This window comes from Mixophyes fleayi, chromosome 12 (assembly GCF_038048845.1).
Source record: "Mixophyes fleayi isolate aMixFle1 chromosome 12, aMixFle1.hap1, whole genome shotgun sequence".
NCBI lineage: Eukaryota > Metazoa > Chordata > Amphibia > Anura > Limnodynastidae > Mixophyes > Mixophyes fleayi.
Genome location: NC_134413.1, coordinates 85,242,427 through 85,259,639, shown reverse-complemented (window position 1 = coordinate 85,259,639; position 17,213 = coordinate 85,242,427). Strand labels below are relative to the sequence as shown.

The window sequence follows — 17,213 nt, the reverse complement described above, 5'->3', positions numbered from 1 at the left end:
CCACACTACCCATTGCTGCAGAGCTCCGCGGATCAGGACAGTCAGAAGATATGAATTGTTAGTCAGACTTGCATTCTGTAAAACTAACGACTGGTCTCCTACAGATTATACAGTGGGCAGTAGGGTGTGACCCAACACATTTCGCCTTCTAAGTGGTAGACTTGGTTTGTGTCCACTTGCTACCATGCATCTATTGGTTACACTCATAATATATATATATATATATATATATATATATATATATATATATATATATATATATATATATATATATATATATATATATACACACATATACATACACACTAATATATATATATACACACACACACACACACTTTGAAGATCTTTAGTGTTTAGAATAGTGATGCCATTATTGTGTGGTGTTTAGGGTACCAGACAGATACTAAATGCCATTACATTAAAAAGCATATCCAACGTGGGTCCCAGGATTATTGCATCCACTGTTTATTGAGAATGGTAACACTGAGAAAAAGAATTATTAACTACAAAGGTAAATAGTCCCACAAGTCACTGCAGGGTCAAAGTACTAATGTTAAACTTTGCGTTCAGTTTGGAGAGAGCTGTTGGCCTAGAAGGTAAGATAGAGATTACTAGTTACATATTTATAGTGCTGTATCATATCCAACCATACAGCAAGTAGAGTGCTAGCCTTTTTGCCACCATGAACACATTTGATTTGACTTTAGGATACAAAACACAGATTATTTTATTGCTGTAAATGCTTTCTGTGTAACTCTCTGTCAGAAATATTTTCTGTACCTTTAAGATGCAGATAAAGTAGAACAATAGATTATTATAAAACTCTTGAATATCGTGTTATTCTTTGGTGAAATGACTTTAGGACATAATGGCTCTCCTTACTGTGTTGGCATTTTGTGATCAATCTTTCATTACAAGGCTGTATAAATCCTCATGGAATGAGATGAAACAACGACAGATCCTCATTTTAAGATATTTCAAAAACAAATTCAGTGTATACCCCATTCATACTGTACCAAAATCCCGGGTTTTTGCCGGGGCGAGCTCAAACGACCCGGGTCTTGGTGCAGTATGAATGGTACAAGTGAAAAATCCCGGGTCTAAAAACCCAGGTCTTCAACCCGGGATTTATCGAGGGGTAATTTCCGGGTCGGACCCGGGTCGCCTGCACTATGAATGGTGCAAACCGGGTTTTTGCATAGGAGAGAAAGAGAGAGATTTTTTTTTTCATATTCCAGCTTTCAGCCAATGAAAACTGCTCTGGTGATGACTCCCACAAATTGCCAGGGCACAGACTTGTGCAGTATGAATGGGGTCAACCCGGGAAATTCCCGGGTCCGAGGTGCAGTATGAATGGTGTTTCTGAGCTGGGACGCTCCGAGCCCCGGCAAAAACCCGGCTTGAAAAACCCGGGATATTGCCGGGGCGGCAGTATGAAAGTGGTATAAGAGGTTTGAAGAAAATGTTTCTCCTTTTACAGCCGACAGAGCAAAATGTCAGAAGAAAGAAACCGGAGAATTGGAATTGTAGGTTATGGACATGTAGGTAAGTGATGTTATGTAGGTAAGTGATGTTATGTATGCAAGTTGTTTTATGTAGGTAGGTGATATTATGTAGGTAAGTGGTTTTATGTAGTGTGGCAAAGAGGCTTATTTACCACACCTCTCCTATAGGGAAATCGGTAAAAACTAGTCAGCAGGAGATGGCTGCAGGCAGGATTATATTTTCCCTGGCTGTCACAAGGGAAGTGTGATGGAGGCTATTTGCTGGTGTTGACGTGACTGTACTGGGAGGAGCAGAGTCTAACGCACGCCTGATACTCTCCAGGGACCACCGCAAGGACGTATGGACTTGGCTGCAGAGGGTGAGCAGGTCGCGTTTCTCCAAGACAGTCACCAGCGAGATAGGTGAACAGCAGATTAGTCAGACAGGCTGAGGTCGTAACCAGGAGGACGATGCAGACAACGGGACGCTTGCGGTCCGAAGGATTCGTTCGTCCGTTCCCAACAGCAGCGGAACTGCGAGGACCACGCCTGACACTGGGCTCCTCTTTCAGCACATACACACACAGGTGTTCCATATGGATGCAATTGGTTTGTTGTGTTTGATTGGTAGCGCTGGGGAGGAAGATAAAAACACTGTTGTATTTGAATTGTTGTATGCCAAGCAGCCAAGGGGCATTTTGGATGTTCTCAACGAGGGTTGGGAGCAACAGAGTCCTTAGGAACTCAATGTGATCCAATTTGTGTCCCAGTTGTATGACAGGTTGGGGAAGATCACCCCGTTGGTACAACAACATATGCATGAGGCACAGGCAAGACAAAAAAAAATAGCTACAAGAAGTCAGCTGTAATCATCCATGCACTCATCATCTCCCGCCTCGACTACTGCAACCTTCTCCTCACTGGCCTCCCCCTCTCTCATCTCGCCCCCCTCCGCTCTGTACTCAATGCGGCTGCTCAACTCATCTTTCTCTCACGCCGCTCCTCCTCTGCTTCCCCTCTCTGCCTTGCCCTACACTGGCTCCCCTTCCCCTACAGAATCCTCTTCAAACTCCTTACCACCACTTATAAAGCTCTCTCCCAGTCTACTGCCCCCTACATCTCCGACCCCCTCACCATTCACACTCCTGCCCGATCCCTGCGCTCTGCCACTGACCGTCGCCTCTCTTCCACTCTCATTACCACTTCCCACTCCAGAATCCAAGACTTCTCCCGAGCTGCCCCCCTACACTGGAATGACCTCTCTCGCTCCATCCGTCTCGCTCCCAAGCGGTGCTCCTTCAAACGAGCACTTAAAACTCACCTGTTCCTTAAAGCCTACCAATCATCCACCTAACCCCTCACCTACTCTGCTCGCTCTTCCCTCTCTCCCCTGGTATCACCGCCCCCTTTCGTGTCTGTTTCGTCCACCCTCCCTTAGGATGTAAGCTCGTTTGAGCAGGGCACTTCTTCCCTCGTGTCTCCGCACCTGTTCTTATGCTCCGTCCTTACTCCATTTGTCTGTCCCCGAGTTTCTGAAGCACTGGTACTTTGTGTTTACTGTTCTGTACTGTTTAACCCTGTATGGTTTACTGTTTGTACTATGTATGGCGCTGCGGACACCTTGTGGCGCCTAACAAATAAATAATAATAATAATAATAATAATAATAATAATAATAATAATCAGAGCTTCCCAAGCAAGTGACAAAAGTCTTGTCCTGGTACCCACACAAGAGAGTAGGTTCTGCACACATTGGCAGGGTCATATGAGGAGATTGAGGCTGTGATGCCTGTTAATTATAAAGTCAGGCAGGAGAAGACCCAATCAGACATATATCAACTTGCTGAAACCATGGCATGATAGGGAGGAGCCACAAAACCACGTTGGTAAACGCAGTTGTGCAGGAAGCCAAAGTTCCCATAAGAGACAATTTGTCACCAGTGCGGAGATGACAGACTGAGGAAATGGTTCAGAGGAAACTTGATATGTTTTCTGAGGTACCTTGCTTATAGAACATGACAGTTACAACTCCAGGGTGGTGGTGAAAGTAAGACCATACCGCATTGCTTAAGCTAGATGCCTAGCTTTGAAACAGGTATAAAATGTTGGACCTAGATGTCAATGAGGAATCCAATTGCAACTGGAATAGCCCCATTGTGTTAGTGGCCAAGATGAATGGGAGTATTAGTTTTTAAAATTATTTTAGAAATTTAAACAAAGTTTTACAGAGGGGAGGAGCCCCAGAAGTGAGGAGGTCCCAGGAGCCCCAGAGATTGAGGAGCCCTAGAGGCAGGGGCAGATTGAGAACTTAAAGTGGCCCTGGAAAAAAATCTTGCAGTGGCCTCATGTGGATGGGACCAAATCAATTGTAGGTGGGGCCAACACAAAAGTAGGTGGGGTTTAGAACTACTAGAATTTGGTTGTAGTAACATTCAGGAAAACCTAGATGTGATGACTTAAGACACAGTGGGTCATTTCTAAAGCAATGCAGGGAAAAAGCTGCCAGTCCTGTGCTATAAAAATACATGAATCCTTTTGCATTATCTACGACTGGTTTATGTCTCTGTGCTCAAACTTGTTTAGTTGCTACTAACACATTCTTTCAATATTCCCCTCATAGAAACATATCTGACTTTGTTTAATAAGTTCAACTATTGCAAAACATAGAGCAGCATATGAGCACCTCACCGCACTGTTACATCTTCCCCTGATGTCATTAGATGCAGACTACCAGACAAACCTCTCTCTTTAATATATAATAATGTGTACTGTGTGTTTTAAAAAGTGCATTAAAAATAAACCTTATAATAAATGGCTATCCAGTGCGATCACCACAAAGGGGAAATGCTTCAAGCATCTGCAAGAAAACACTTTTTAACAATTTTGTATGAGCCCTAAATGTGCCCAGTGATTGATGGTGGTTTGGATTAATAATAGTGCAGGGAGGGATGGCAGACAATGGCATAAGTGAAGGGGAGAGATATTCCAAGGCCTTGCTGGTGATATAGTAAGTGCAAAGGAGGAAGGATTAATGATATTGTCAGTGCAAGGTAGAAGGCAGGTAATGGAATCAATGCAAGAACCACTAAAGTATCATCAGAGCTGGAATAAGGCTCTGGGGGGCCTGGGGCACTTCATCATCATCATCATCAGTATTTATTTATATAGCGCCAACATATTCCGTAGCGCTTTACAATGGAGGACAAACACAGCAAACTAATAAAAAAACTGGGTAAAACAGAAAAAGAGGTGAGAGGACCCTGCTCACAAGCTTACAGTCGATGGGACAATGGGAGATTGACACATGAGGTTACATTTTGCATTTTGGCCCAGCCAGACTGCAAAGGTAAAAGTGACTCATAAGCTAAATGATCCTGTCACAACAATGTTGGTCAGGGGGTAGTTGTCTTGTGTGAAATTGTGTAACAGATGGTAATGGGGTAATGTAGTGAGGTTAAGAGGGTGGTTGAGGAATATTATAAGCTTGTCTGAAGAGGTGGGTTTTTAGAGAACGCTTGAAAGTTTGTAGACCAGAGGAAAGTCTTACTGTGCGAGGGAGAGAATTCCATAGAGTGGGTGCAACTCGAAAAATGTCCTGTAACCGGGAATGGAAGCATGTAATGAGTGTGGATGAGAGACGCAGATCTTGTGCAGAATGGAGTTGCCGAGTTGGGAAATATTTTGAGACGAGAGATGAATGTTGGGGCAGCTTTGTTGATGACCTTGTAGGTTAGTAAAAGTATTTTATATTGGATTCTGTAGAAAACAGGCAACCAGTGCAGAGACATACACAGGGCCGGATTAAGGGAATGGAGGCCCCTGGACTAAGGGGGCCTCCATTCCCCCGTGAGGGCCCCCCTCGTGATCCGAGCTGCCCGCGCCCCCGGCACTTACCTCCTTCTCCGGCGCGCTGTACGTCCTCTTTACTGAGGAGATCTCGTGAGAGTGAGACTCACGAGATCTCCTCAGTAAGGAGACTACAGCGCGCCGGAGAAGGACCGCAGTGAAAGTGCTCAGCAGCACTGATCGCGCCGGGGGCCCCCGTCCCCGACTGATCAATACTGCTGCTGAGCACTTTCAAGGGCCCCCTGGATGCCATAGGCCCCTGGGCTGTAGCCCAGTTAGCCCTATGGTTAATCCGGCCCTGGACATACAGAGTGATTCAGCAGAGGAATATCGATTTGCAAGGAAAATCAATTTTGCCGCGGCGTGCTAAAAAGATTGTAGGGGTTTGAGTCTGTTTTGGGGAAGACCAGTAAGGAGGGAATAGCAATAGTCAATGCGGGAGATAATAAGTGCATGAATTAAAGTTTTGCAGTGTCTTGTGTGAGATATGTGCGAGTTCTGTAAATGTTCTTTAGATGTATGTAACATGATTTAGATATAGAGTCAATGTGGGGAACAAAGGATAGGTGTGAGTCGAGGATTACACCTAGGCAGCGAGCTTGTGGGGTGGAATTTAGGGTCATGTTATCAACAGAAATAGAAATGTCAGGTATGCTCTTGTTGGTGGGTGGGAATATTATTAACTCTGGTTTAGAAAATTTTGAGTTGATGAAATGGCAGAAAGACAGTCAGTTACACGGGACAACACAGATGTCGAGAGATCAGGAGGGGATAGATAAATTTGGGTATCATCCACATAGAGATGATACTGAAGTGGTGTAGATAGAGAACAGCAGAGGACCTAGGACTGAGCCTTGTGGAACTCCAACTGATAAAGGAAGCGGAGCAGAGGTGGATCCAGAGAAATTAACAGTGAAAGAGCGATTAGATAGGTAGGATGAGAACCAGGATAGAACAGTGTCTTGAAGACCTAGGGATTGCAGCATTTGTTTGAGAAGAGAGTGGTCAACGGTGTCAAATGCAGCCAAGAGATCCAGGAGAATTAGGAGAGAGTAATGGCGTTTAGTAGACAGGTGGTTATTTTAGATACATTTTAGACAAATACACAGGTACAACTGTGTGCATTAATGTTAGGTACACGCAGCTCGGCCGTCACGAGCAGCACACGGTGAAGCAGGACATACCTCCCAACTGTCCTTGTTGTCAGACCAAATCCTGACTAAGCGAGACAGACGCCCAAATTCAGAGCTGCCCCACAAGATTCCAGACAGTTGGCATACTGTCCTACTCTCTTCTACCTGTTCTTGTCACTTTCATCACCTGTGGCTGCTGCTTTCTTTAGACTGGTTGCTGCTTGTCTGGATCCTGGAATGTTGGGGGCCCTATTTGGAAAAGAAAATGGGTACATGAAATTTAGAGAACTCCAACCAGCCCTGGCATTAAATCAAAATAGCACCCACATTTAATAATTAGGCCTCCCTACAGCCCCAATATTAAAATAATAGTACTCACATTTCATAAATAGATCTATTTCGCTCCAACCAACCCTAACATTAAAGTAATAGTATTCCCATTTAAAAAATAAACTTATTTCCCTCCCTCCAAACAATAACATAATAGCATTTACATTTAATATAACCATTTCCCACAACCACCCCCTGCAATAATTAATATTCACATTTAATTACTAGCCTTCCTGCCCAAACTCAGTCCCACATTCAATTCAATTCCTGCCCAAACTCAGCCCCAAACCACCCCAGCATTAAATTAAAAGTCCCATCACCTCATCTTAATTTAATAGACTCCAGTATTAAAAAGCCCCACCAATAAATAAAAAAGCCCCACCAATAAATAAAATTGCCCCACCACCACCCCACAAATAAAATAGCACCCATTACATATTAAATTCCACCATTAAATTAATAGCCTACCTCCCAGCCATGTACTATTAAGGTAACCTCCCTCCCTTCCCCCATATCACACAATATATTAAGACCCCCCCCATTCCCTCCCACCTAACAGCCCCCCCTGCCCTCCTTCACACCTAACAGCTCCCCACTCTGCCCTCCTTAACACCTAACAGCCCCTCACTCTGCCCTCTTTCACACCTAATAGCCCCCCCTCTGCCCCCTTCACACATAACAGGCCCCCCTGCCCTCCTTCACACATAACAGCCCCCCCTGCCCTACTTCACACATAACAGCCCCCCCTGCCCTACTTCACACATAACAGCCCCCCCTGCCCTCCTTCACACATAACAGCCCCCCCTGCCCTCCTTCACACATAACAGCCCCCCCTGCCCTCCTTCACACATAACAACCCCCCCTGCCCTCCTTCTCACATAACAACCCCCCCTGCCCTCCTTCACACATAACAACCCCCCCTGCCCTCCTTCACACATAACAGCCCCCCAACCTCCTTCACACATAACAGCCCCCCCCCTCTGCCCTCCTTCACACATAACAGCCCCCCCCTCTGCCCTCCTTCACACATAACAGCGCCCCCCTCTGCCCTCCTTCACACATAACAGACCCCCTCTGCCCTCCATCACATATAACAGCCCCTCCCCACTCTGCCCTCCTTCACACTTACCTTGTTACAGCTGCTGTGGAGACTTCTCTCTGTACACATGGGCCAGCACCTGTCATGTGACACATCCCATGTGACCTCTGTAGGGAGATAGATCCGCATCAGCCACAGTAAGGAAGGTGGCTGGTCCAGGTGGAGGGGTCAGCAACCCACTGCACGACCCCCACTCCTGGTCTAGGGGGGGGGGGGGGTTGCTCCACTTTTTTTTTTTTTTAACTTTGAAAAGACATTTGGCAGCCTTCTGAGGCCACCGGCCTACCGGGAAAAGTCCCAATAGGTTATATGGCCAATCCGCCCCTGAGGTGAGGCGTCCCAGAGGCCCCAGAGATGAGGAGGCCTAGAGATGAGACATTCCAGAGGCCCCAGAGATGAGGAGTCCCAGAGGTTTGATGTCCCAGAGGACCAAGAGGTGGGGACCCTTAGAGGTGAGGAGTCCCAGAGGTGAGGAGCCCAAGAGGTGAGGAGTCCCAGAGGCCCCAGAGGTGGGGACCCTTAAAGAGGAGTCCTAGAGGTGAGAAGCCCCAGAGGTGAGGAGTCCCAGAGGCCCCAGAGGTGGGGACCCTTAGAGGAAAGGAGTCCCAGAGGTGAGGAGTCCCAGAGGTGAGGAGTCCCAGAGGTGAGGAGTCCCAGAGGTGAGGAGTCCCAGAGGTCCCAGAAGTGAGGAAACCCTGAGGTGAGAAGCCCCAGAGGTGAGGAGTCCCAGAGCCCCAGAGGTGGGGACCCTTAGAGGAGAGGAGTCCCAGAGGTGAGGAGTCCCAGAGGTGAGGAGTCCCAGAGGTGAGGAGTCCCAGAGGTGAGGAGCCCAAGAGGTGAGGAGCCCAAGAGGTGAGGAGTCCCAGAGGCCCCAGAGGTGGGGACCCTTAGAGAGGAGTCCTAGAGGTGAGAAGCCCCAGAAGTGAGGCGTCCCAGAGGACCCAGAAGTGAGGAAACCCTGAGGTGAGAAGCCCCAGAGGTGAGGAGTCCCAGAGGCCCCAGAGGTGGGGACCCTTAGAGGAAAGGAGTCCCAGAGGTGAGGAGTCCCAGAGGTGAGGAGTCCCAGAGGTGAGGAGTCCCAGAGGACCCAGAAGTGAGGAAACCCTGAGGTGAGAAGCCCCAGAGGTGAGGAGTCCCAGAGGCCCCAGAGGTGGGGACCCTTAGAGGAGAGGAGTCCCAGAGGTGAGGAGTCCCAGAGGTGAGGAGTCCCAGAGGTGAGGAGTCCCAGAGGTGAGGAGTCCCAGAGGCCCCAGAGGTGGAGACCCTTAGAGGAGAGGAGTCCCAGAGGTGAGGAGTCCCAGAGGTGAGGAGTCCCAGAGGTGAGGAGTCCCAGAGGTGAGGAGTCCCAGAGGTGAGGAGTCCCAGAGGTGGAGGCCACACATTTTGAACGTAACTTGCGTTCAGTATTCTACATACATATTTAGGCTTTGTGGCCTCACGGATCTCAAGATTGCCCCACTACACAAGTTACTGCAGGATACGTCCAATACTTATATGGATTATAAATTTGCAAAACAACGAACAGAAAAATAGAAAAAGTATAGAATTAATGTCACATGGTAATAATAAAGGTATTAATGATAAAACAGTTAAAAACATTTTCCTATGAAACACATTTATTAGAATGTTGTTAATGTCTACTGAACATACAAATAATTTTTACAGTTGCTTGTGATTGCAAACTGATGTAATAGCTGCACACAAGACTGCCATCATTACTGATCGAGACTTCGACCAGTCCCTTAGGTGGAGCAAGAGAACTGCGTAGGGATTGATTCGGACGTGGCTGCATGTGCTCGAGTTTGGCACGCCCCTATTGCACATTAACGATGGCAAAACACCCCTTCCACGCCCAATTCACTCCCCAAAATCATAGGCCTTAGTAAATATCTCTTGTGCTTGTAAGCGCACAGAACAGGGGTGCGTCCACAGCCGTATCTGACGCTTCTGGGCATGCGCTGAGTGATTTTGCGCATGATACGTGTCTTGATGAATCAGGCCCTTAAGTCACTTTTATTGCATTCTAGCGATTATGTCATTTATAGGGCGACTGTCAATTCTTCAGTAGGTTCGATGGTTAATAACACATGGCAGCTTTTTTTTCATTATTTTTGTAGTATTAACATTATAGAGACTTTGTAGAAGCACATATTTATGCATTTAGTATATCCAACATATACATTCATGGCTTTATGATAATACACTTTATAATACATACTTTGCTTTAGGTATAGATTGTAAACAACTACATTAGATTTAATCAGCACAATAACAATATAGAATCGGATGCCATTTATATACATATTATAATATACATGCATACTTGCCTACTCTCCCGGAATTCCCGGGAGGCTCACGAATTTTGGCAAGTCCTCCCGGACTCCCGTAAGAGTAGGCAAACCTTGCGCATTCGCCAAAATTCATGGCATTGAATGGTGAGGGGTGGGGCTTACTGACGCATTTAAGCCCCGCCCCCGCTATTCAATGTCGTGAATTTCGACATTTTATAGTGGGTGCGGGGCTATGGTGACGCAACAACGTCGTCATGCCCCCTCCTACCCCCGGTCACATGACTTCTCCCCCAGATCTCCCAGTGGCATGTATGTATACATGTTCTATTGTTTGAAATGCAACATTGTGATATATATATATAGATACACAGATATAGACACTGTAGTTGTCAAGGCTTTTACTGACACTATATATCATATATTTTCTCTATGGTATCTGTAAATAAAACGTTGTATAGCTGAGACTTGATTTTTCAGAGGGAGAAAGAGGGTTGAAGTGTTGGGTCTACATTACAGTAGCTAAAGGCCACTGCTTCATTTTCTATTGCACTGTATTCAATAAAAATTATTTTAGATTTTTCTTAAATGAGAGTTTAGGAGAGATGTGTAGTTTCTTCAACAACAGTTTATTTGTAACCTTGTGTTTATATTGTCTTCACTTTCTTATTTCTGCCTTATGCAACTATCTCTTGTTTCAGCTCTGTCCTCTTCCACATACAGTGTAAGTTCTCTAAGGAGCAGGGTCCTTCATACCCTTTGTTTCCATGTCTGCCTTGTATGTGTCCGATTAATATATGTCCCGGTTTTACGTATGTCCCGGTTTTACGTATGTCCCGGTTTTCCCTACTGTATGGAGCTGCAGAGCACTGTGGTGCTTTATGAATCTACCATAATAATAATGTAAAGCATTTTAATGGCTCTTATCCCCTTATATAGGGATTAGAGGACAATATTTACTAATTACCTAGGTCCTTATTGCCCAAAGTGCATGTCTCTATGTTATATGTAAACATCCTTACTGGTATTTCATGTACTTAGTTATTGCGCATGTATATAACATGGTACCATTCAGATTACTATTGGTGACATTTCTGTTATTGTATTACTATTATTTTTGTCACAGGCATTTACCTGGTCAACCAAATACTAAAAGAAGGTGACAGATACCATCTGGAGTTAGCGTTTGTCTGGAACAGGACCATAGAGAAGATGGAAGGGGCAGTGGAGTCACATCTCCAACTCCATGATCTGTCCGAGTTTGAGAAACGGTAATAAACCCATTTGTAGAAGAATTGGGCCTGTATAAAACCAGTAGATGTAGAACTATATCTCATTATCCAATGACCGGTAAGGACTAAGGGACACATGAATGTAGTTTCTGAAATATCCTAAAAAGAGTAAAAAAAACAACTAAACTTCCAAAAGTAATAAAGATATGGAAAAATTCACGCGTCTACTTCCCTGTGCCCGTTCCTCAGATCTATACGTTCCTATTTAACCTATATAATATAAGATGGTTTATATTGCTGGCGATCTGAGTTGGATGATAGGATGAGAATACTCACTTACATCCTCCCTAGATTCAGGTAAATTGGAGGATCTGTAGTAAAGACTCATAAAACTGCATATAATGGTCGATGAACTTCGCTCATGATAAGGAAGGTCCGTGCCACGGACAAGCAAGAGAAGTGCAGCCCCGAGGGCCGTACGTCCGGCTGGTTGGTGACATTGATGCTCTAGAAAACTACAAGGGCAACAGCAGGCGGATGAAGCACATATGGAATTACTTCCTACCCCAAAAAGCTTACACCAACTATGATAATGTGATAATAAGTGTGCATATAGGAGGGGTAGATGGATGGGGGCACATGTTAATCTACACATATGCCTCTTAGGAGGTGTAAAGAGAGAGGTTCTTTCTCTGTAATCCATGCTTGTACATAAAGTAAAACACAATTACTTCCTGGGATCTGGCAGCTTGACACCTGAAGGAGACATAAAATAAAATAAAAAACAAAAAACATCCTTAGTCCTGCAACTTGGAAAAAAACAGCAAATAATCCAGAGGATCGGTGCTTGGCCACATAAAAAAAAAAATTCTTGGACTGCCACAAACCAGCTCTTATCATGAGGAGCTCCTGCCGCGTAATGACTTAATAACAGCCGATGTGTCTATTTAGAACATGGTCCTCAGCGCTGAGGTTGTGGGAAATCATTGTAGGGTATTGTGATGACCGGTCTGGCAGACTATGACATTGACGTTTGAATGTCAAAATTGTGGCTATCGACAGTTACAATGATGCCATTTTAGCTACGTAGACACACTGAACATGTCGACAAGTTCAGCGTAGAGAGATTGACTACATCCCAATGAAAGGAGATCACAGATCTCAGCTGTCACAAAATTCAAGTGTTTTTCAGAATGCAAATGGTTGTTACTACTACTAATTGTAGATTATTATTAGACATTACTACCACTACTAGCATTTTACTAAGGTAATTTTGCTGAATGGAGGTTGTGGATGGGAGATCATTTCAGATGCTACGTCAGCTTTATACGTTCCTTAAGTTCAGAGAAAAATGAATTGAATTTACCTATAAAGGTTTTTATTATTTGAATACTTTTCTAGCACTGACCTAGTTTTCCGATCCTCTATGTAATGAATAGGAATGAAAAATAACTGATGATGTCTGAGTGATAGGCATCTGTCTAGTGCTACCTACCACTTTCACTGTCTCAGTAGATATATTTAGGGGGACAGAAACACTTCTTAGTTCCCCACTTTTGTCTCTGCACCTTTTTCCCTCTGCCCTCACTTTAATCCCTACAACATTGCTTGTGTGATCCAATGAATATGTTTCCAAACTCATCTGCAAAAGAAAAGAAATTTGTATAAAGTCAACACTCATTTCTTCTAATTTGAGACTTCTACTTGATTATAATTTATACATTTCATGCAACATAATCCACTTTCTGCATTTATTTCATTATAGCAATGCGGATGTGATTGTAGAAGTGGCTCATCCCTCTATAACAAGAGACTATGGAGAACAATTCTTATCTGCAGCAAATTTACTGGTAAAGAACATAAACGTTTCCTGGTTCTATGTATTCTATTTTCTGTCGTAACACGGGGAACATATATACTACTGCAATGGGAATTGAGGTAAAATGGCCGCTGCATAGTAATCTTCAGAGGTATGGTAGGTAAATATACCCTTAGTCGATGCGCCCAGCACTTAGTCCTGTCTCTCTCTACAACACACATTGCTTTATTATTCTTACCGATATACAAAGAAAGGTATAATACTAAAAAATCAGTGTACAACCCTTACTATGTATAGATAAGGAGGATCACTGCCATATGGATGTGAGGAAACCAAGGGTCAGGCATAGCCCCGGTCCCGCTCCATCACTGCCATATGGGTGTGAGGAAACCAAGGGTCAGGCATAGCCCCGGTCCCGCTTCATCACTACCATATGGATGTGAGTAACCCAATGTTCAGGCATAGCCCCGGTCCCGCTCCATCACTACCATATGGATGTGAGGAACCCAATGTTCAGGCATAGCCCCGGTCCCGCTTCATCACTACCATATGGATGTGAGTAACCCAATGTTCAGTCATAGCCCCGGTCCCGCTCCATCACTACCATATGGATGTGAGGAAACCAAGGGTCAGGCATAGCCCCGGTCCCGCTCCATCACTACCATATGGATGTGAGGAAACCAAGGGTCAGGCATAGCCCCGGTCCCGCTACATCACTACCATATGGATGTGAGGAACCCAATGTTCAGTCATAGCCCCGGTCCCGCTCCATCACTACCATATGGATGTGAGGAAACCAAGGGTCAGGCATAGCCCCGGTCCCGCTTCATCACTACCATATGGATGTGAGGAATCCAATGTTCAGTCATAGCCCCGGTCCCGCTCCATCACTACCATATGGATGTGAGGAACCCAATGTTTAGGCATAGCCCCGGTCCCGCTCCATCACTACCATATGGATGTGAGGAATCCAATGTTCAGTCATAGCCCCGGTCCCGCTCCATCACTACCATATGGATGTGAGGAACCCAATGTTCAGTCATAGCCCCGGTCCCGCTCCATCACTACCATATGGATGTGAGGAAACCAAGGGTCAGGCATAGCCCCGGTCCCGCTTCATCACTACCATATGGATGTGAGGAATCCAATGTTCAGTCATAGCCCGGGTCCCGCTCCATCACTACCATATGGATGTGAGGAACCCAATGTTTAGGCATAGCCCCGGTCCCGCTCCATCACTACCATATGGATATGAGTAACCCAATGTTCAGTCATAGCCCCGGTCCCGCTCCATCACTACCATATGGATGTGAGTAACCCAATGTTCAGTCATAGCCCTGGTCCCGCTCCATCACTACCATATGGATGTGAGTAACCCAATGTTCAGTCATAGCCCTGGTCCCGCTCCATCACTACCATATGGATGTGAGGAACCCAATGTTCAGGCATAGCCTCGGTCCCGCTCCATCACTACCATATGGATGTGAGGAACCCAATGTTCAGGCATAGCCCCGGTCCCGCTCCATCACTACCATATGGATGTGAGGAACCCAATGTTCAGGCATAGCCCCGGTCCCGCTCCATCACTACCATATGGATGTGAGGAACCCAATGTTCAGGCATAGCCCCGGTCCCGCTCCATCACTACCATATGGATGTGAGGAACCCAATGTTCAGGCATAGCCCCGGTCCCGCTCCATCACTACCATATGGATGTGAGGAACCCAAGGCTCAGGCATAGCCCCGGTCCCGCTCCATCACTACCATATGGATGTGAGGAACCCAATGTTCAGGCATAGCCCCGGTCCCGCTCCATCACTACCATATGGATGTGAGGAACCCAATGTTCAGGCATAGCCCCGGTCCCGCTCCATCACTACCATATGGATGTGAGGAACCCAATGTTCAGGCATAGCCCCGGTCCCGCTCCATCACTACCATATGGATGTGAGGAACCCAAGGCTCAGGCATAGCCCCGGTCCCGCTCCATCACTACCATATGGATGTGAGGAACCCAATGTTCAGGCATAGCCCCGGTCCCGCTCCATCACTACCATATGGATGTGAGGAACCCAATGTTCAGGCATAGCCCCGGTCCCGCTCCATCACTACCATATGGATGTGAGGAACCCAAGGCTCAGGCATAGCCCCGGTCCCGCTCCATCACTACCATATGGATGTGAGGAACCCAATGTTCAGGCATAGCCCCGGTCCCGCTCCATCACTACCATATGGATGTGAGGAACCCAATGTTCAGGCATAGCCCCGGTCCCGCTCCATCACTACCATATGGATGTGAGGAACCCAATGTTCAGGCATAGCCCCGGTCCCGCTCCATCACTACCATATGGATGTGAGGAACCCAATGTTCAGGCATAGCCCCGGTCCCGCTCCATCACTACCATATGGATGTGAGTAACCCAATGTTCAGGCATAGCCCTGGTCCCGCTCCATCACTACCATATGGATGTGAGGAACCCAATGTTCAGGCATAGCCCCGGTCCCGCTCCATCACTACCATATGGATGTGAGTAACCCAATGTTCAGTCATAGCCCCGGTCCTGCTCCATCACTACCATATGGATATGAGTAACCCAATGTTCAGGCATAGCCCCGGTCCCGCTCCATCACTACCATATGGATGTGAGTAACCCAATGTTCAGGCATAGCCCCGGTCCCGCTCCATCACTACCATATGGATGTGAGGAACCCAATGTTCAGGCATAGCCCCGGTTCCGCTCCATCACTACCATATGGATGTGAGGAACCCAATGTTCAGGCATAGCCCCGGTCCCGCTACATCACTACCATATGGATGTGAGGAACCCAATGTTCAGGCATAGCCCCGGTCCCGCTCCATCACTACCATATGGATGTGAGGAACCCAATGTTCAGTCATAGCCCCGGTCCCGCTACATCACTACCATATGGATGTGAGGAACCCAATGTTCAGGCATAGCCCCGGTCCCGCTCCATCACTACCATATGGATGTGAGGAACCCAATGTTCAGGCATAGCCCCGGTCCCGCTACATCACTACCATATGGATGTGAGGAACCCAATGTTCAGGCATAGCCCCGGTCCCGCTCCATCACTACCATATGGATGTGAGGAACCCAATGTTCAGGCATAGCCCCGGTCCCACTCCATCACTACCATATGGATGTGAGGAACCCAAGGCTCAGACATAGCCCCGGTCCCGCTCCATCACTACCATATGGATGTGAGTAACCCAATGTTCAGGCATAGATCCGGTCCCGCTCCATCACTACCATATGGATGTGAGGAACCCAATGTTCAGGCATAGCCCTGGTCCCGCTCCATCACTACCATATGGATGTGAGGAACCCAAGGCTCAGACATAGCCCCGGTCCCGCTCCATCACTACCATATGGATGTGAGTAACCCAATGTTCAGGCATAGATCCGGTCCCGCTCCATCACTACCATATGGATGTGAGGAACCCAATGTTCAGGCATAGCCCCGGTCCCGCTCCATCACTACCATATGGATGTGAGGAACCCAATGTTCAGGCATAGCCCCGGTCCCGCTCCATCACTACCATATGGATGTGAGGAACCCAATGTTCAGGCATAGCCCCGGTTCCGCTCCATCACTACCATATGGATGTGAGGAACCCAATGTTCAGGCATAGCCCCGGTCCCGCTACATCACTACCATATGGATGTGAGGAACCCAATGTTCAGGCATAGCCCCGGTCCCGCTCCATCACTACCATATGGATGTGAGGAACCCAATGTTCAGTCATAGCCCCGGTCCCGCTACATCACTACCATATGGATGTGAGGAACCCAATGTTCAGGCATAGCCCCGGTCCCGCTCCATCACTACCATATGGATGTGAGGAACCCAATGTTCAGGCATAGCCCCGGTCCCGCTACATCACTACCATATGGATGTGAGGAACCCAATGTTCAGGCATAGCCCCGGTCCCGCTCCATCACTACCATATGGATGTG

The 17,213-nt window shown here is 46.6% G+C and overlaps 1 protein-coding gene across 1 annotated transcript in view; it reads left to right on the top strand.

The window, feature by feature from the left end:
* Positions 1-565: 565 nt before the first annotated feature.
* The window catches only part of ASPDH (aspartate dehydrogenase domain containing), a 34,189-nt gene continuing 17,541 nt past the window's right edge, over positions 566-17,213 (top strand). The window contains exons 1-4 of the mRNA XM_075193205.1: positions 566-599; positions 1,484-1,548; positions 11,309-11,453; positions 13,180-13,264. Of these exons, the coding sequence (XP_075049306.1) occupies positions 1,497-1,548; positions 11,309-11,453; positions 13,180-13,264 (282 nt within the window). The 5' untranslated portion in view covers positions 566-599; positions 1,484-1,496. The remainder of the gene's footprint in view (positions 600-1,483; positions 1,549-11,308; positions 11,454-13,179; positions 13,265-17,213) is intronic.